Source organism: Cupressus sempervirens, chromosome 6 (genome assembly GCF_028749045.1).
Source record: "Cupressus sempervirens isolate cs-2001-9-10 chromosome 6, ASM2874904v1, whole genome shotgun sequence".
NCBI classification, from domain to species: Eukaryota; Viridiplantae; Streptophyta; class Pinopsida; order Cupressales; family Cupressaceae; genus Cupressus; species Cupressus sempervirens.
In genome coordinates, this window is record NC_143123.1 from 37,663,839 (window position 1) to 37,685,148 (window position 21,310).

Sequence of the window (21,310 nt, forward strand, 5' to 3'; positions counted from 1 at the left end):
TCCATTCATCGAGGTGTGGGTAGAATTCTAGAAAGTTATGGAAGTTGTAGAAGGTTGTGGAGGAATTCTAGAAGGTTGTGGATAAGCCATACATGGGGTGGTAAGTGCCTATTTAAGCAGGGCATATGAGCATTTCAAATCAAGCTCAAGGAGAAGCTTGAGGAGTAGAAGCTCGAGAAGAAGGTGAAAGCTCAAGGGGAAGCTTGAGGAGTAGAAGCTCAAGGAGTAGCTTGAGAAGTGGAAGCTCAAGGAGTAGCTTGAGAAGGAGAAGCTTGAGAAGTAGAAGCTTTGGAAGGAAAAGCTTGAATGTGTGAAAGTTGGAAGGTGTGAAAGAGGAGGAGGAAGTGAAGAGTGAGTTTTCCTGAGTCTGTGGACAAAGCGCCGAATGTGAGGCATTTTACAGCAGGATTGTGGTGGACTTGTGAGTGTGTAGATAGAGCGCCGAATGTGAGGCAGTTTACACTTGGATCTTGGATAAGGTTTGTGAGAAGAGCTAGTGACTGCAGTTTAGAAACAAGGAGGTTGCTTGGTGGCTTTCGAGCACAAGTTGAGATCTCGGAGGTTTCTACCAGAGTGTGGATCTGGACTAGCTTAGGCTTGGATTGGATCTTGAGAGATCTTGGAGAAATGTTATTGTAACTACTATTGGATTTTCAAGTATAATAAAATTGTCTTCATATTGTTGCACTCTTGGTTGTGAGTTGGTAAGGGTGGTGTGGCCCTTCGTCAGTGGTATCAGAGCGTATCTACATTAGTGGTATCAGAGCCGTACCTCCATCAATTCATTAATGACATCAGATTACTTTGTTGCACTATGTAGAGTTAGTTTTGTAATGTATTCATTGACAATAATGTGAATACATCAGAAAACTAATTTTGCATGTTGTAGAGTTATTCAACTATATTTTATTATTGAAAACATCAGCTAACTAATTGGATGTTATACAAAAGGACATGGAATAACTGGGTATTCATTTAAGAAAAGTAGAGAATTAAGACAACATTGTGAATACAACTTTGCACGATAAATACAATGAATACAACTTTTTAGAATGAGCAATACATATCATCGATGAATACATTACAAAACTAAATGTGAATAATGCTGGCTACATGTAGTATTCTACTCATTGGTAACTAAGAAATATAGTAAACCCTAATGCAACCCCAATGTTGTTATGTAGTCATTGACGACAATAGTTTTGAAATGTAGTTAGTAGGACATTAGTAACCAGTGAAAGCAACCAAATTTGAAAATATTCGTGCAATAGAAGCTAATAAAATGGAAAAATAACTTGCATCGAACTTTATGGTAGCCTACATTTTGCATACAATAACATGGAATAAGGAGAAGTGAACAAAGACAAAAATGTTATAATGACCATGTAGCATTCACTTAGCAGTCAAAGTAGTAAAACTGTATAAACTACATTTTTTAGAAGCAGTCAAAGCAGTAAAATTGGATAAAATTTAGTTTTTACAAGTGATCAATTTGCAAAAATAACTATGGATAAATTTAGAGCATGGGAAATACACTTACAAGGAAAACCAATAAATGTAGATAAAAAAGTGATTTAGAAGTAGTCAAAATTGGTATAAACGGTGCAAAACAAGCATTAAGACCTTGAAAAGAACGTGCATTTAAACCACTATAATAGGAAATGCAACTTGGAAAACAATGTGCATTCAAACCACTCAAATATGAAATACAATTGGTATTTATAGTGCATTTGAACCACTCAAATATGAAATACAGTTGGTATTTAAAGTGCATTCAAACCACTAAAATATGAAATAAACATGAATTGAACAGTGTGTTACCAACTTGAATAAGCTCAGAGAATTTTTAGATTGTAGAGAATAAGTTGGGAGTGCCCAAACAAGGAATTTTCAAAGTTATTAATGTGATGTTGCATCGTTCTTATAAGAATTTTGTCCTAAAAGGAATGGTTTGTCAATTTGAATTTTGAATTGTGGTGGGAAGTGATTGGTCATTTCATACAATGAATTGCATTTTATGTTCGCTTCATGTGATAGCTTATTGGATTCAAATTAATATTATTTGTGCCTTTTTTCTACATCCATTTGTTTAATTAATTTCATTTGTTGTGCTTGCATCTATTTAATTTAATTCAATTGGTGAACCTTACACGATTAGATGTGCATGCATGTACCAATTGTAGTTAGGTTAAATGTAAGAAGCTGCCACATTTGTTTTCAGTCCGTGTGCATAAGGCAATGTAAAAAAAATTGGTTATGCATTAATAGCTATGCATATTCGTATGAAACAAAATTTGTAATGCACCTATAAGTGATTGTATTTATGTTCACTTTAGATTACATTGAAGTGCAATGCACTTCAATGTAATCTAAAGTGAACATAAATACAATCACTTTGTATTGTGAAACCAATTATGTAAATATGCAATTATGTGCATCAATATGTTTTTTATTAATATAAATGTCACCTTTTTTGTGTGATGATGTGTGTATTTTAAACATGTTTGTACCAATAACCATCCATGTCAAATGAATTTGTAATAGTGTAAAAGATAATGGGTATTGGTGTCCATGTTAATTTCTTTTGGCATGTTTGTGTGTAGGTACCAAATTTTTTTGAACCGTCAATGGAAGGTAAAAGTAACCATTAAGCATTAGATACATGAATGACAATTACCTCGTTTCCCTACCAAGGGATAAGAACATATGCATTCCGATGTATTTTATTGTAGTTCTAATGTTTGCCAATTTGAACTCGTAATGCTTTCGGTGCTTTAGAGACCTTTGTATTTCTTATACCATACATTCCTTTTGCCAAGTTTAACTAGTAATGCTTTCGGTGCTTTAGACACATTTTTATTTCTTATCCGAGCCATTCCTCTCGCATACATTCCTTTGTCCTATTATAACGCAATCCGCTCATAATCCATTACAATGATGACTATTGATGAAGTGAGATGCTTTGCATAATGAGGAGAAGCTAACCTTTCAATCAACAACTCACCATTGTCGTTGTTTAAAATCCAAAGTTCAAATAAAACACAATGCTTTTGACTTTTATTAAATGATAATCTCCGTGGTTTCATTGGTTCTTGGATCTTTTGATAAGATAAAAGTGGTCCATTGTAAATTATGTAGCTTTATGTCATATTACACCTTTAATGTAATGTATTGTATTGCTTCTCAGAGGGATTTGGACGACCTTCAATATTCTCTTCTACAAAAAATATATAGTAAATATGAGTCTCGCTTGCATTTGCAGCATGTAACAATTTAATAAGGATCAAAACCAACAAATTTATATGACTAGCATTCTTTTTAAATGGAATCCTTTCACCTGTCATGAAAGGTGAAGTGTTGCCGCTGCTTTCAAGTTTCAACATCATGACCACCTGCATCAACATGAATGGATTGTATTATACGCCGAGATCAAGGCGTACGTTCGTTGTATGGAATAACAGTGCACTTTGATCAGGATTGCTGTATATAACTAAGATTTTGACTAGTTAATGATATTTGGTAAAGCTCTAAAGCTCTTTTTTGTATGTATGCACAACAGACTCTGGATGTCATACTTTATACATTTCAGGGTGTATTTGCCTCTACTTTTTCCCGAAATCTTCAGGGAGTTATCAGGAAAAGTCGCTCTGATAACTGTACAGAGGATCATGAGATCACCCACAAAGACTTGGCAATGTACAGGGGAGGGAATTATCTCCTAGGCTTCCAAGTGGAAGCCAGCAGAAATGCTTGCAGAACATCATTTAACTCTGAAGAAAGATAACCCACATGCAAAAAGCTGAAATTCTGTTACTCTGTGCCAACAGTTGAAGGAAGATTGTTTGCTGTGGCACCCGTTTCTAGAGGTGTACATTATATGCTGCAGTCTCCTTTTATTCGTAGGAGGCTTTGATTGTTTCATGCGATTGCCTGTGTTTCAAGAGGATATGAGAGGGTTCAGAGAAAAGAAGTGGGATCTCTATGACGGCTAGATGAAGTTACTCATGTAAATCTGGTTCGTCTCTTTGCATTTATCCTCCCTGATTGACCTCGTTGACAAATATTGCAGTTAATGGGTCTGCTTGAGATTTGCGCATGAAGGGGAAATTATAATTCAATGAGCAAGTGTGATCTCTGCTTCGGGGTTCCTTCAGATTTTACGCTTATAAGAATTTTTCGTATTGCAAAATTGAAGCTCGATTGAAAATACAGTGAGCGTGGGAGGGTGTAGACGGAGCATGTGGCGCTGGCGTTATCAGGTTCAAGGTATGCTATAATGTGGGTGACATAGTATGGATCTAGCACAAGGCCAGATTGAGTTGAGAGAGGTCCTGGAAAATTAGCAGCTGGAGATTTCATGGCGAGATCCGATAGGGATGGGATGATTGGGTGTGCTTGCTATTGCTGCCCTCCCAGGGAATCAGAAGCTGCTACTGCTATCAAGGTGGAAGCAATCCATCCTTCTAATTGGCATGGAGAAGGGCAGATGAAGCCCAATGGGAATATGAATGAAAATGGAAATGAGAAGGGGGATGCTAGAATGAACAAGTGCAGTAATAGTATGCCTCTCAAAAGCAATCTAAAGAGGCCATCTGGGGCTTCAGAAGATCCTACCGCTGAAGACGTACATAAAAAGACAGGCTCAAGTGAGAATACTGGGGGTAATGGACATCTAGCAGAGGCAGAAAAGGGGGAGTCCAATGTGAACAGTAAGCGAAAAGTGCAGTGGACTGATGCACATGGGCAGGAACTAGCTCAGGTCAAAGAATTTGAACGCAGGTATGATCTCTTTAATGGTTGTCATATATTACTTTCGTTATGAATGCTGTTCAAATCATTTACTGCTATAACTTAGAATTCAGACCTTTGTTCTAAGCCCTTAGCAGCAGCATTGCGCAATTGTTTGTAGGCTTGCACATTGTCTAACTCGTTAGGGTAAATCCAGTCGCTGCGTACCTCTTACCCAAAGACTAGATTAAATGGCTTTTCCATGTGCGAGCTGGGTTTATTTGATGTCAGTCCTGGGCGATCCAGATTGCTTGCTTCTGGAAACTGTTGCATCTCCACATGCTGAAGAGTTTCTCCACAGCGAAGCCTTGAACTTGGTTCGGTGCATAGTGGCATAACACTTGAAATACTCCGGAAAGTACCGATTACAATGACCATGTGCCGTTTCTGAGTTCTCCGGAGTTTAAAAAATTGGTTCTGATATTCTTCCATAACATAACCTTTTTCGTTTTGTTCACTTTTACGCTTTAGAGGTCTAACAATATAGATGATAGACTGAAGAAGCTTTTTAAACATCAGAGAATTTCAAGATTTCTGTAGATTTATTTGTACAATTTAAATTATGAACCGTCACGAGGGTTTTCATTAGCTCATGCCTTAGTAAAATATAAGCTGAAAAACATAGGCGTACCCCTAAAGTGTTAGGCCATATTCTATGACTGAACATCCTATTGCATTTGGACCAGCCAATTATTTTTACATGAACCTACTTAGGTGAATACAATAATTTATTTAACTCTATTGTGATCTGCACAGTTTTTAATAATTAGCAATTTTATAAGGTATTATGTAATCTTATATCTGGACATTAGATTTGACATGATATATCACAATTAGTTTTTTCTCCTCACTTTTACAACCTTCATTTTTCAGCTCCTAGATTTCTGACATTTTTTCTATCTTAAACTCGAGCGATTGGATCCCATTTACACTTTTGTCATACTGTGTCAGTGCCGTGTAAATGCAATGTTACTATTGTTTGATGTAAACTAGGTCTATAGATACGCTGCTTCTCTTCCTAGCTTTCGATGTTGCTATTCTGTAGACAGCACACCATTTTAACCCTTATTTCCAATCTTTGACTCTTAAATCTTGAGGCTCTTCACAATCCAGTTCAGGTGGATTGCGTCTGGTTACAGGTTTGCATTCCCTACCGGATAATAGCCGCGCTGTGAATTTCAGCCTTCTGATAAGTGTAGGCACATTCGGCTTGGAGCCGCGCCAAATCAATATAGAAGTCCTAGACACTTTTTAAGGTTAAAAAATATGTTACACATATTGATATGCTATTTCCTCATTATTGGATAGCTTCAAATTATATTCACCAGTTTCCCACGCACATGACTGTGGAATAGATCGGGAGTATATGAAGCACAAGTTCCCAACACAGTCATCCTTTGGACAACATAAACATAACTCATAGGGAGTACAAATTTTCATCATGTAGTCTGCAGGGACCAGAGATCTAATAAATAATAATTATAATAAACCCTTTAGACCCGTTAGCTATGTCAAAATTATTTTGAATGCTTTGTCAAGTCGCCCATTCTAAACTATTGAAAATCCGTTTGTTGCCAAACTGCTGAATCCTTTTATTTCTGCAGCCTATTTGCTTCTCTTTTCTACATATCTATATTTGCTTTGATTCAATAAAAAGAAAACCTAGCTCATTAGACCACAAAATGAAGCTATTGATCACCCGTAAATAAAATGGGGAATGCCAAGGGATAGACATTTCAAAGGTGTCATTCCCACTTCGAAGGATTTTAATTCCTTTTACACCTTTTATGGAGTTCAGAAAATATTGTGAGCTTTTCCTCCTAAAAAGAGACTCTCTGATATCTAAACGTGCAATATATCAGGAGTGTTTGTCTCTTTCTTCTGGTAAATGCACTTCTCAAAACAAAAGCTGCCTGTTCTAGTCTTGGTTTTTGCCTTTCAAGAAGCCACACTACAATGCCATTTTTTGTGATGGAGGGTTCAGACTTGCGAGACAACCCAGCAAAGACATGAGACCTGCAAGCTACCAACCAGCAAAGGCCACCACATAGACAATTTAGGAACCCGATATGGGTCCACTCGTACCTGAAACCTCTTCGGCTTAGAGCCAAGGACTGAGGGGCATCCACACCGTCAAAATCACCCAGGGCACGATCCTGGCCTCATCCCTTATGATGTCGGAGCCTTCCACTCAGCAAGACTTGATCACTGGTGGGCTCTTTGCGAGCCCTTCAACTTCACCATTAGACCAAGGGCCCATTGACACAATGCCATTTTCATTTACCATGATTATATGGAACTATCAGTTGCCTGCAAAATATTTAAGGAAATACCATAGCTACAGAAAAGAAAATTAGAGCAAGGTATTTAGGCCAACCACTGTAGAATTTACACAGGTGCTTTAAATGCTTGAAAGCATTTAGTTTAAAGTAGACTTTCATTATGAAAATGTCTCATTAATGACGATACTTTTCCTTTATAAAGATTTACAATGTGGTTGAACAGGGGCATGGTGGTCAAAGTTTGGGTCGATACACATTGACTGCATCTTAGAAACGGGAAATGATAGGTTTTTCCTTATTTAAATTTTTTTCACTGTATCTTCTTCATTCACCTCATTCATATTAATTTTGCTTTCTTCAGGCAAACCTCGTCAATTCATATCTATAATCTTATCTTTGCAGGTTTGATTCTATGGCAATTTAGCCTAGCCTTGATTATTCATATTTCAGTTGTATGTTTTCAAGTTTTGGCTATTTTTTAACTTTTAAGACGATGGAAGTTTGTGAAGGATTTCCGTGAATTAATACTCTGCATTTTACTCTCTGTTAACGTTACCAGAATTTATTGTTTTGCACTTGATTAATGCACATTCTTTTGATTAGTGATTACCATGATACAATTTATATCAGCTTTCTGCTTATGTATCATTTTCAAGTTTTTCAACCTTGTGTAGGCCATTTTCATCTTTTTCTACACAATTTTTTTCTTGCTAGTTTGAACCCATACATAGAGGACATAAAAAAGGACAAAAACTAGATCATCATATTGAGGAAAGTAGTAGTTAAATCTTTTTTGGATGCACAGACAATATTTTTTATGAGATTTGTTAAGTTATACTACTAAGGTTTCAAACTTTCAGTTCAAATACGTCTGGATGCAATCATTCATTACATTGAAAATAACGTAGTTTGAAAGACAAAGAGGTGTACTTTCTAACTCTCATTCTTAAATCAGTCTTAACGCCTTATTTTTTAATAAAGGGAAGTCTTTATTTAATCACAAGAAGTTAAAAAAAACAATAGATGTTGACAAAGAAATTATACGAAGGATGGTCCAGTAGAGCCAGTGAAGTGCCTAGGGACAATCAGGTTTGACAGCTCCTCAGCTTTGAAAATGTCTTATGCAGACTGTTTTCATTGGCCTTTCTGTCAACAAGAGTTAATTTTTTGGGGGAATATGCTGCTGGCTAATCTGATCAAAATTCTGAATAATCTTAAAATCAGATTAAACAAAAGATGAAGCTGTACAAATTTGACTACACATTTGCCCAAAAGACATTGGATTACCAACTTAGAATCTCCATAAATGTTAAAGATTCTTTAACTTTTTTAATTTCGAAAGGAAGGCCAAACTTCCAGATTATAAATTCAGCAATGTTGTTGGACGCTTGCTCGAGCTTTATGTTGAATTCTGATAGCTTTAGTTGAGGTTCAGACCAAAGCACACCATTAGTAGCAGCAATATCAAGTTTGGCTTTCAAGGCACCACTAAAAAAAGAAAGCACGATATTTAAAATGAATTTTTAGACAAAGGAAAGCTGCCGATGAGTAGCTGATGAATTTCCACATTAGATAGCACAGTCAGGTTTCATTTTTTCTTGAGGCAAGCTTTGACAATTTTCATCATAGCCTGCTGAATATTTTATATCAAGGTGTTCTTCAGGGTAGCCGTGTCTATAAAAATTCTTTGGTTCCTGTCAGTCTGAATGGACCAAAAGATAGTTAAGGAAGAGTACAAAAACTCTATGTTGCCGGATTTATCCCCTGCTGCCCAGATTCGGGTCCGGGTCTGCACGGGTCCGGATTTGTCCCTGGGTTCGCTGTGGGTCCGGGCAGGGTCCTTAGTTTTGATTGTGGATTCGTCTGGGTCCTTGCTGGAGCGAACCCAGACGAACCCATAGTGAACCCGGGGCTAAAACAACTTTAAAGAGTGTGCTTTTTTAAAGGAACCTAATGAAAAACATTTCACTCATCTAATCCCTTATGTCAAGGAGGAGGACGATGATATAGCAGCATATGGGACTAGTGGAACCAGTTTGGGTTCCAATGATGAAGATCTAGATATAGTTGCAGTTGGGGATGAAGCCATTGATCCCTCATTTTATGATGATCCATTTGACCCTTGAAGGGCATTTGACACTATGATTATTGATAAACTACTAAACATTTGTCATCTATCATCATGTTTCAAACTTTATTATTTGATGAGCTAGTCTTTGTTTTGCAATTTAGTAATTCAATGTATTATTTGATGAACTAGTCTATGTTTTGCAATTTAGTAATTCAATGTATAATTTTCTTTACAATCATGAAGATAGATTAATGAGCGAGTATTTAATGTTTTTAGATTCAGGTAAAAACAGGTTTTGAAGGGACCTGAAACCCTTTGGCATTTGGCATTGATCAATGATCAAGCAACAATTGTTCATATTGTGAAATGACTTTGTTTTGCAACTATGCATGTTTCTCTTCAGTGTGTGTGTCTGTATATATACTCACGAACCCAAATGGGGAAAATTTTTTTTTGCCCGAACCCACGAACTCGAACCCCGAACCCAAACCTGTCCCCGAACCCGAATCGGCAACTTAGCAAAAACTTAATAAGGGACTTGCTCTGTACTTACATGAATTATAATGCTGAGTGCAGAATTCTATTTTCAGTTTTGTTTGAAAGTAGACACCAAAATTGAGAGAGAGAAATCGCACTGGAAAACACTTCATTTTTGTCAAAGAGAAGGTGAGGCTGGGTTTCATAGGTGTTGTCGCATCTGAAGCAAATATTTGGTCCCAAAATGCCCCTTTTTCATTGGTGAGAACTCCGTTCTGCTTGACAAGCCACTGAGACATGCAACTTTAGAGGTAATGCTGAAACATTTTAAGTTTTTGACTTGGAGAACTATTAAGAGGTTACCCTTCTCGGAGAAGATGAAAACTACACCAACTGGATACATCCTTGTAGAACTAATTTTTCTCCAAGTTAAAATGTCAGCCCTATATGAATTTGTAGGAATAATGCCCCTAAATCCTTAGTTACCGATTTGGGATACGAATCTGATTTGGGCACGTGAATCGGATCTGTGGATTCACGATTTTTTTTCCCAATTAGGATTCGTGAGTTTGTGTGTGTGTGTGTGTCTATATATATATATATAATGTATATTTCTCTCAGTTTTTAGTATATATAATGCATAAAAGGGTCATTTTAGGACTAGAAAGCAAAAATATATATTTAAAAAAGTCATATTAAATAACTTAGACCCACTTAAACCCGTCGATCCTTGAGGTTTCACGCTGGATCCTTGAGGATTCGTACAGATCCAGGCGGGATCCTTGTTTTACACAGTGGATTTGTCCAGATTCGTGGGCCAAGAATCTGGACGAATCCACTATCTAAAACAAGGATCTTGCCCGGATCTGCACGAATCCGGATTTGGATCGGACTTGAATCCAGATGCGGCCTCTAGGGCACGAATCTGGTAACTAAGCCTAAATCTCTTCCTAATCAACACCCATTCATTTTGAAGTTCCTTAGAAAGCCCATTAATACAAGAACACTTCGGAAAAATCCTTTCCAGTCGAATGCAGTATTCAAGCTTTTGCACACAAGTTGTTTCATGGACAAAAAAGGGCCACTCAAAAAGCTTCAGCATTCATTACTGAGATCTGGACCATCTAAGAAGTAAGATATGATTCTACAACTATCTTGAGGATGCTTAATTATATCAGTAGCTTTAACAACTAGAGTCCATATTTTAGAGGTGCCTTGCTTTTGAAGGATGGAATTTAGTGAGCACATGCATTGTTTTCCATCACCATATTTGACGGAATAAAACAAAGACTTAATGGAGGATATAAGAATGTCCAAACAAGCTCAGTCCTTGGGGTAGTACACATTGTGAGTGCGATCTAATTCCCAAACCACCTTGCAACTTTTCTTTAGTAATTTTATCTCAGCTAACAAAATGAAATTTCTTCTCATAGATCCGATTACCCTCTTGCCATAAAATGTTATTTTTAATCTCAAACATGAAGAATTAGAATGGCAGCACAATATGACACGAGTTGATAGAAAAAGGCTAGAGATGACTGATTTTATCAAACCAATCTACCTGTGAGATTTAGCTTCCCATTGTTGAAGCTTTGAATGTGCATGCCAATTTTTTTCGAAGAGTGAAGTCAGCAGTTAGATCTTTACAAATTGAAGTTAATAGGAACACTCAACTATTAAAAGAGATTAACATCATTGTGCATAAATGGAGGAATCTGGAAAAGCTTTGTGATGCAGAGATAAACTCAACGGAAGCAAAAACAAAAAGAACCAGCACCAGCAAGAGATAGATAATAAAACTCTTCTAATTGATTTATCAAATGAACAGTATATACACTCGCTCTCCTACAGATTTCTTCTCCCTGTAACTTTGTATCGAAAAACTTTTATCTAGAGCAACTTCACTCAAAAAAACTTGTCCAACTCTAAACTTGAAGACTCCATTTATACAAGCTAAAACGGTCTAGGGAACATTCTAGATTATTACATAGGAAAATTGACCCTACGAGACCAAAAAGGCTTACAGAAAGATCTAGATCCTTATCTCTTGCCAAAACGGCTTATACACTGTTCCGAAACAATATAGAATAGGATAAACCGCCCCCACAAGGACCTGTACAAATCCCAAGATAAACTCCTCCAGTCGGCTCACGCAGAACTGATGCTTGGTAGTGACTGATTGGCATATGTACATTCTTTATTTGGGTGCTTTTGCACCACTTTGTTATTAGCAGAAGAGGCGTTTATGCTTTATAGTGATTTGCATTTTTCAGCATCAATGGCATCATTCAAAGTGAAAGTAGAAACTGTCAAGAAATCTCTTTAGCTGGCTAACATTGAAGTTATTGACTTTCTCACAAAATGGTGTTATTAACGAAGTGAGCATGAGTAATCTTTCTGATCTCATTGATATCCTTGATTCCAATACCAATTGAAGCTCTTGTTGAAGCTGATAGGGACATACAGAAAGCTTCTTCTAAAATGATATATAGGTAGGGAATGACTGACCAGCCTTGACCTAAACTTTCAGTGGCCTTAAGAAATTGAGCTGGAGATCTGTTGATAATTGGGCCCACCCAAGAGCCAATGATGTGTCAAAGATTCATTTCATGATTAAAAAGGGGTGCCCAAAAGCTTGCAAGACTTGTGTCAAGAAGTTAAGATCAATTCTGTTAAAGGCATTTGCCATGTCAAGTTCAGTGGCAATCCTTTCTGAGTCACCTTGCTGTTGGTATCCAGTGCAACAATAACAATATATTCATACATTTACTTACCTAGAATGAATCTTCCTTGCTCCTCAAGGATGCTGAAACTTAAAGATTTTTTTATTTTGTTGGCTAAGATTTTAGTTACAAATTTGTAGGATGAATTGCAAAGAGAAACAGGCCTGAACCTATTGAAGGCGACAGTGTTCTCTTCTTTAGGTACCAATTCTAAAAAGGTGGAATTGATGGCTTCAATGAGCATACATTTTTGTGAGCATCTTCAACCAGTTGGAGGTCAGCCACAATAAGGTCAAAAAACTAATGGTTGAAAGAGTCTGAGATCTCATCAGGTTCGGGTGTCTTGTCTTTAGCCATGTTCAAAACGAAATCCCTGAGCTCCTTCATGGCGACCATTTGACAATATAATATTTTTAGTTTCACAAGTGATGATATTAGGACTGTTGTTAAAGGAGAGAAGCTTGAACAACAGGGTCTCATTTGACTTGTGATAAAGATCTTTATAGTGGTCTTGAGTGGCCTTTTTAATCCCTTTTCTGTTAAAAATCATATTGCCATTGCCCAACACAATTTTTCTGATCATGTTCCTTTCACACCTTTGATATTCTTTGAGGTGAAAAAAATCTTTTATGAGCATCTCCTTCATAGAATCAAGTTATGTAGAATTTGACCCTCAAATGCTCTTCCTGCCTGACTATTTTATGCAACTGGGCAAGGAAAAATTATCTCTCTGATTTAAGAGCTTTTGTAAGGGGCAGTATTTCAGATAGTTCTTCATTTTTTCTCAAGCTGGAGCAACAGGGATTGCTTAGGCACATCAAAGATAAAATAAATTTATATCCATTTTCTCAAATGAAATTATAATTTGGAGATATTGACCTTACAGATGCCTTGAGCATTGCCGGAAGGGCACCAAGAATTCCATCTGCGCTCAACTTTTTAGGGGAAATCAATCAGGTGAATTCAATCAGCATCGTATTTAAAGGGATTATGGTTCCTGTTTTTATTGCTACTACTATCCAAAAGAATTGGTTTATGGTAAAAAACCATGCACTAGAGAATTTTGCTAGTGAAAATGAGGAAGAGGTTAAGAATATCTTCTTGAATTAGCAACCTGTCAAGTCTCGCAGCGATGAAGTTGTCTCCAGCTCTCCTATTTAACCAAAGCGTATTTCCATCTAGAGAGTTTGATACCCTGAGGCCCACCCAGGGAATTAATGTCTTGATTCTTGAACACGCTTTCTACAAGGATCTCTATTTTTGAGTTACCTCCTATTTCTGATGGGAAGAGAACAAAATTCACCTGCCAAAATCAGATTATTAGTTTCTGTTCCTAAATGAAGAATAAAATAGAGAGCCGACATTGTCTTTTGTTGGCAAGAGATTGGGAGCACAAGCATTCAATAGAATGAATAAGATTCCATCCACCTTGAAAGGTCTCAATAGCTTCTTACTAGGAAGAGAAACACAATTTTAGGAACAAAGATACTTCATTTGTCATGCGTCGCCTCCATTGCTGTATTATTGTCTATTCAAGAGTGCTTTCTAATAACTTTGTCTCAATTAGTGCAGATTAATCAGTTTTGTAGGTTGATACGTCCCAATAAGGTTTAACTTTTTAGGCTTGAGTGGAATATTTGATGTTTGCTTCTTTTAATAAAAGGAATGAATGCACTAAGGCTGGCGCCTACCATCTTTATGAGTTAACTTGAAGATTCCCAAACAATTGACTAATATTTCTTCAGAAATTGCTTTGACAAACAATGTTATAGTATAATCTCATCTTTCCATCCTTGCTTCTTCTGGTTGGGCATTTGTGATGATTCCAATTGATTCATTAAAAATGATTTCTTGTCAGATGGTTTCAAAACAACCTTGGTGAATCTAGGTCACCATTAGCAATATATTTATGATGTAAAATTTATGATTAGTAAGAAAAATGTGAACATTTTGTGGCAAGTTGCAAAATATGATAAAGAGACATGCTAAATAGAGCTGAGTTGAAAACATCCACTTGTTAAAATTGTCATACGGTGAAGTGTCACAAACTTCGAGAGTTACCATAGTTTATAAGAAAAAGCAAAATATAATTGAGAATCATAGCATAGGGTGAATCATCATACTGCTGGAAAGGCATGAGATTGGATACATACAATTAGTAAATACAAAAGATGATAAATCATTTTGGACAGGCTCGTGGAAAAAATGAATTCATAGAATATGAGGACTATGGTCAAGTTTCAATACAAAAGGATGTTGAATGTAACATTTTACATTTACTTGCTAACGGCAGGAGCATGCATTTTAGGATCATAGTCAACAAATGAACCTATGACATAGCAATAAAAGATCTTTATACTTGTTCATTCTGTATACCGGTGCTTCTTGTATACTTGTTCACTAAAAGATCTGTATAAATATCTTTATACTTGTTCTTCTTGATAACGTAGAAATAAAAGATCTGTATAACAGTGCTTCTGATAAGATATTAGCCAACTTCCAATTGGATGAAGACTTTGAATTCAACATGAAAACAATGATCTGTGTATCTGCCTCCATTTCAACCTTTCTTACATTCCAAAGCTTAGACAATCTTAAACCAAAAATTACCAATTGTGCTTTAGCTTCATTGTTTGTACCTTCCAAAATCTTCTTTGTCCCTGCTATGATCAGCATTTCGTTCTCATCCCTGATTATACAACCTATGCTTGACTTGCTTGGATTACCTCTGCTCATACTGTTAAAGTTAAGTTTGAGTCTCACAGGGGTGGTTTGGGATTGCCTACTTTGATTGAGTGTTTTGGCTTTGTTTTTAATTGTTAGTCACCTAATCATTATTGTAATCTCTCTAGCTAGGAATTTTGTCAATTTTCTGAATTATAATATAAACTAGAATAGAAAAATCAAAATGAAACCAGTCTCTGGAAACCTGTTGACAAACCTTCCATGGCTGGGAAACAACTTCGGCTTCACCCCAAACTAGCAAAATTTACTTATAGATGATAAATAACCCCAATGAAAGTGTTGGTTAAGGTCTGATATGAGACGGACATCCAACTTAGCTTTCTCTTATATGTTATTAGACTAAGACCTGTTTGGTCCATGCTTACTTTCAAATACAAGTGCTAATGTAACTGAAAATCAACAAAGCAACCCCAAAATGCCAACAAGCATTTAAGTTATTAAACTCATGAATTTGGATTAAACACCAGTTTGTCACCTTCAAAATAACTTTATTACATTGCAAAATGTTGGAGCAACTTACAATAATTGAATGTGACTGGAAATGATGAATTTACAGTCATAGGAGACTTGTATGGTGAATCTTAGGCAAGTTTGGTGGTTGAATCTGACTGAAGAAGTGCTGTAAGTAGCAACATTCACAAGGAGAATGGACTGGGCCTTTCAAAATGTTTATAACAGTCAATGAAATGTCTGCAAAAAGCTAACGATATTGTTGTCACTCGCCCAAAGTGCTATTTTAACCTCCTCCAATGCTGGTACATCGAAATATGGCTTGGAATCTAATAAAAACAGTAATAATAAGGCAGATCGGCCCTCCCAAGCAATGGAGCTGCCGAGGAAAGTGGTTGCAAATGTTATTGTGATGATAAATGACGACAAGTCCTCTCTATGCCCTTCAATATTATTGTTGTGGATTCATTTTTGTTTCACTGGGTTCCTGTTATTTCGCTAGAACTTGGAAGTAATATCCAATGATTTTTTACTTTCTATATATTGTGAGCATTTTCCGCGTTAAAATGCATTCCTCTTCCTTCGTCTTTTGATTTATCTTCCTTATTTTAATCTTGTTTTTGGACCTCCTTTTTTTCGAATAGCTTACTTTTGTTTCTCCTACTTCAGAATTACTATCTTTTTTTTAACCTCATACTTTTTGATTTTCCTATCTCATTGAAACTGTTTTATTGAGTGGGCTACATCAGTAGTAGTACTAGTACATGTCTCCTTTAATTTCCTTTCATAAGGCCTATTATTCTTTTCCCACCAAATTGTTGGTCTACAGTGTCAAGTGAGAAGAAATTTATGGAGAAGATGCCAGTGAAAGCTAAGAGTAGCCACAATTCATACAATACTCTTCCAGATATACATGCTTCTCTAGTAGAAGTTGATTAAGGATTCCTAAAACATATAAAAGGTTTAAGCAGGTTGATTTTGTCAAGGATGAAAGTTGATCTCCCTGTCTGTGGTTGAGTATTGATTATGCCAATGTTATAAATTTCGACTGTTAAGTCACCTAGTTTCTTGAAATCATTGGCTTTTTGTAACCAAATATGGAAGTATCCGTGGAATTCATCACAGGATTGCCTAAATCAGAAGCTAAGGTGGGTATCTTGGCATAAGTTAACAACCTTCCTAACAAGATAATCATTTTCGTGGTTCAATTCATCCACCTAGCTAAGAAGCAACCAAATTTCACCTAGCATGTTTTGCAAGCTTCACGAGACCTAAACAAATTGATAGAGATCCAATTTTTACAAGCAAGTTTTGGACAGACTAGTTCAAGATTTTTGAAGCTACTTTTGCACATGGTTCTTATATGATTCTCAAATAATTGTTCAAAGCAAGCCTGTCAACAGTTGTTGGGAACATTGTTTTTGTTGTTCTTTTGACAAACAATTATAGTGACAGACATGGCCTACTTTGGCTGAGTGGTGGGAAAACACTAATTTTCATAGATCATCAGAATGAGTAAATATTATGCACTTAATGGCTGTTGCCTACTCACTATTGTCATTTTACTCACTATTGTCATTTTCAGGTTCACTCAAAGGTCTGGGCAGCAGAAGACCATGTACAAGAACACCAGAATGTATTGAATCCTCAAGGAAACCTTGATGATGGCTTAGAAAAGGATGTAGCAAACAGCCTGTCAGTGCAGGAGCAAGAGATATTTTGATGTCGGAATTTGGGTGTTTCTCAGGGTTAAAATCTATAAATGGAAGTCTCTAAAACAGATGAAGGAAAACTATCTTGCATCCTAATTTTATGTTCCCTGCAAATCTTTTGTAGAATTGAAAGCATGCCTTGCACGTAGGAACTGACTCCGATATTTGTAGTTATACCAGTTTTCTATGCCCCATGTCCATAGGAGGCTATTGGCCATCAGGTCTCAACATAGATGGAGCCTCCAATGTTGGATGAGGAAAGTAAAGGAATTTTGGAACCAGAAGTAGTGATCATTCAATGACTGAAACTGTTGCGCAACAAGGCAAAAATCAAATATCATCTTAAATTGAATAATCTATCAACTGAATCAACTTATTGGTCTGATCCCGGCACCATTTCAGAGGGCATGCACTTTGGACTGGGATGTCTTTTCTCTAACATTGTTGTGATTTGTTTTTGCCATCGAATGTCAGGTCATAGTGAGCAATAGGCTCATGATATTAGGCTGCTTTAGACAATTGGTCATGTCTTAAAGGATTGCTCATAAATTCTTAATGTGAGCCACAGCCAGAAAATTTTGACAGGTTTTAGCCAACTTTCAGGTTCAGGATCAAGTAGACAATGAACTAATGATAAAGAAAGAGACAATTTTATGGACTTAAGTTTAATGGAAAGGTGCTGGTGTAGTGCAACTTCCTTGGGTTGTCCTAGATCTCGTACTAAGCTTTGGACCTAGGAGGTATGATGTACTTGAAACCTAAGAATTCTCTATATTAATAATGTTGGTGGTTTCTACTCATTTGTGCGATACAATGATCCTCATCCTGTACTTTGGTGGTTGAGGTGGTTTATTATCGTAATATGCTATATGCCTGTGTCTTAAGATTAAAGTTCAACTTCTGTTCTAAATCAAGGCCTAAAAGTAGCCCCAGTCCTTTTTCCATTAGTTTCATGTAATTATCCTTTCAAAACTGCCTTCTCCTTACTCTACCTAGCAGTTATAATATAGTTACTTTTTAGTTGTATCTTTTCATTGGTTGCTAGAGGTAGTAGCAATCCACCCTTGCAGATAAGTCTCCTAGCTACTGCGACTCGTCCACCACTACTATCTCTTGTCTGAGTGAACTTAGAATCTTTTGCATCTAGCAGAACACATAGAACATTCATGTCTACCATTGGCATTAGGAGAGAAAATATGAGTCTCCTAGCTACATTGAGCACAATTAGTTTTTGGCTCTGAGACTAAAAGAGGGGTAAAGATTTATTCAAGCAAAAAAAAGATAGAAAGAAGGACAGGCCGCTCCACAGGGAGCTTAAAGAGCCCTGTTACTATCCACTAAATGATCTAACGAAGTAGCCATTTATGGAGGTAATTGCCCTACTATCCACTAAATGATCTAACAAAGTAGCCATTTATGGAGGTAATTGCCCTACTATCCACTAAATGATCTAACAAAGTAGCCATTTATGGAGGTAATTGCCCCTTATCCACAATATTCCAAACATACATTTGATTAAAAGCCCATTTGGCGAAACAATCAGCAACCCCATTCCTCTCTCTAGGAATATGCCTGAAAACAACAGAATTGAAAGTGCCACACAACTGAAGAATCTGTCTAGTAGTCAGCTGTAAGTGCCAACCAACACCATCCATCTGCTGTCTATTAAACAAAAACTCCATTACCTGAGAATCAGACTCACAAATGATCCTAACATTTTTCTTCATAGACTGTTATTACTAATTATCTACCATTGACAGTGGTCTTAATTTCAGGATTTTTTTTTCATGTTTTTTTGCTTCTATGGCGTCAATCTTTGAACTGACAGATTTGTATCAAATTATAAGCTCGTGTTTTCTTAAAGAATGCATAAAGAAGACATTGTAGGTGTCTATGTCTGCAATGTTTTTCTTGAAATGCTGCTTGGTTTGCAATTTCCATTTGTAGATGGAAAAGTCATTTGAAAAGTATTCGTATCAACAAGAATTTCCTCTGGATAGCCAGGGCCCTGAAACAACTATAACCCCTAGAATATATAAAATTTAGTAACCAATATCAGTATTTTAAAGAAAGGTAATTCTCTTGTAATGGATTTGCCTTTCCATCTGTGTGGCTTTTGCTCCTGTCAAAGACCAAAGCATCGTGCACTGAAAATTGAGCCAATCCACATGCGAGATAAGTATGAAATTTTGTCTGTTATTTCAGCTTTCTGTACACTTTGAAATTATTCACAGATGTTAACAATATGACCTAGTGTCTTTGATTTGAAAGCAAAGAAGTTCAAATAATAAATTTTCTGTTATTTGAACAACAATATGATTCAATTTGACCCATTTGGTGGTCTATAAATTTAGTAGTGTTTTTATTCATTGAAGTAATAACATAGATTGTTTGGCAAATCAGGTAGAAGCTTATTCTCTCTTTTTCTTTCTGCAAGATTCCTAATCATATATTAATGACATATTGTTTAGAAAAGGATAAAAATTTAAAAAGACATATAATTAACATCCTCATTGTATTATTATCAGCAACTAAAGCTGTAATTCATCCTTTAAAGTTTTCTGGTTCAGGAAAATAAAAGCAATTATTTCAATTTGTAATGCAGGGATCAAGCTCATTTATGTTGCTTGTCACCTTACTTTATGCATGGCATTTATTATCCTAGTTCTTATCTTTTGGTAGCATGTCTTGTCATGCATGGATAATAAATGCCCATTTTGTATTTTTTCTGTACAATATTTTAATTAGATCAGATTTCAAGAGGATCAATTTTACTGCATAGATGATTATGTTGACATGGGATGGTTATTGTTTTGCTTAATATTGGAATCTTGCATAATTCCTCATCTTGCTTATTATAGACTTTTTCCATGCAATGTTCTCATTCGGTTGGTGCTGAATTATCTGCCATGCTTTTTTCATGCTATTTATGCTGGTATGACATGGTGATTGTTTTTCTTCTTGATAGTGATTCCAACCCATCATCAGATGAAGGCATTGGGAATTCGGATGAATCTTGTACATGTGTTATTCAATGATATCAGTGAAGTAGCTAAAAATGGAGCAGAATGGAAGCAGAATTTTCTGAAGTTCTGAGAGATGATGTGTGAGATTTTCTCTAACGTCATTCAACCCAATCAAGAGTAGGTAGGGTTGGACAAATCTAGCAACTTGCACAATTGCTCTGAAAACCTAGACAGTTCTGCCAATTAAACAAGAAGCTGGATAAAGGAATAGTTATTCAGCATTGTGTTGGTGGAAAATGAAATTCCACTCTCTTGAAAGTCTGAACAAATCAACTCTTCTGAAGGTGTATGGGGCTGCACTAGAATTGGAATTCGTCATCATTTTGTACAATCCGAATTTCCATCCTTTATGCCCCTGCATTTCCTGCTGCTATATTTTTGTGGGGAAGTAAAATGCTTTTAATGGGAAACAAACACAAGTGAACCTAGCTCCTTTGCTAGTCTATTGGTTTGATCTTTAGATTTTTTAAGGGGTTATACTGCAATTATTTGAGAATGTTCGATTGCAGACATAACTGGTGGAGCTTACTGCAAATGGTTATATGGAAATCTTTTAAATGGGTTTCAAATATTTGCAGTTTGATAAATTGCCTTTCAGAGAGTTACCAAGTGTTTTCTGTGAGATTTTATCCTTTTCTAATCAGGCGGAACACCACAATGTATGACAGATAGAACTGGAGTTTGTTGTATTTTACTGCAGGATCTGAATTCAAGCGATTGGAAGATATCTAGGGACATGGCTTTATTCTTTGAATTTATTAAGAAATCATTATTTGTTGGGTATTATTATTTCCATTTCAAGTATGCATAAATGACAAACTTGCAGCTTTTCTTGGCTTGCAAGTGTACTTTTTCTAAGACTCGGAAGTTGTATTCTTATGTTCTCTTTAAATAGATTTTGGTTCCAACTTAATAACATGAACTACATCCTAGAGCAGAATGTATTAATTGGAATTTAAAAGCTGGATGTATTCTGTAATGTATGTTTTACAAACACGAATGCGATACACACCTCTGAACTGTGGCAAGTATCATC

The 21,310-nt window shown here is 36.3% G+C and overlaps 1 protein-coding gene across 1 annotated transcript; it reads left to right on the forward strand.

The window, feature by feature from the left end:
• Positions 1 to 3,258: 3,258 nt before the first annotated feature.
• LOC149550986 (uncharacterized) lies at positions 3,259 to 21,060 on the forward strand. Its single transcript, XM_089786539.1, has 2 exons — positions 3,259 to 4,779; positions 20,217 to 21,060. The coding sequence occupies exons 1-2, from the start codon at positions 4,358 to 4,360 to the stop codon at positions 20,284 to 20,286; spliced, it is 492 nt and encodes a 163-aa protein (XP_089642665.1). The 5' UTR covers positions 3,259 to 4,357; the 3' UTR covers positions 20,287 to 21,060.
• Positions 21,061 to 21,310: the final 250 nt, after the last annotated feature.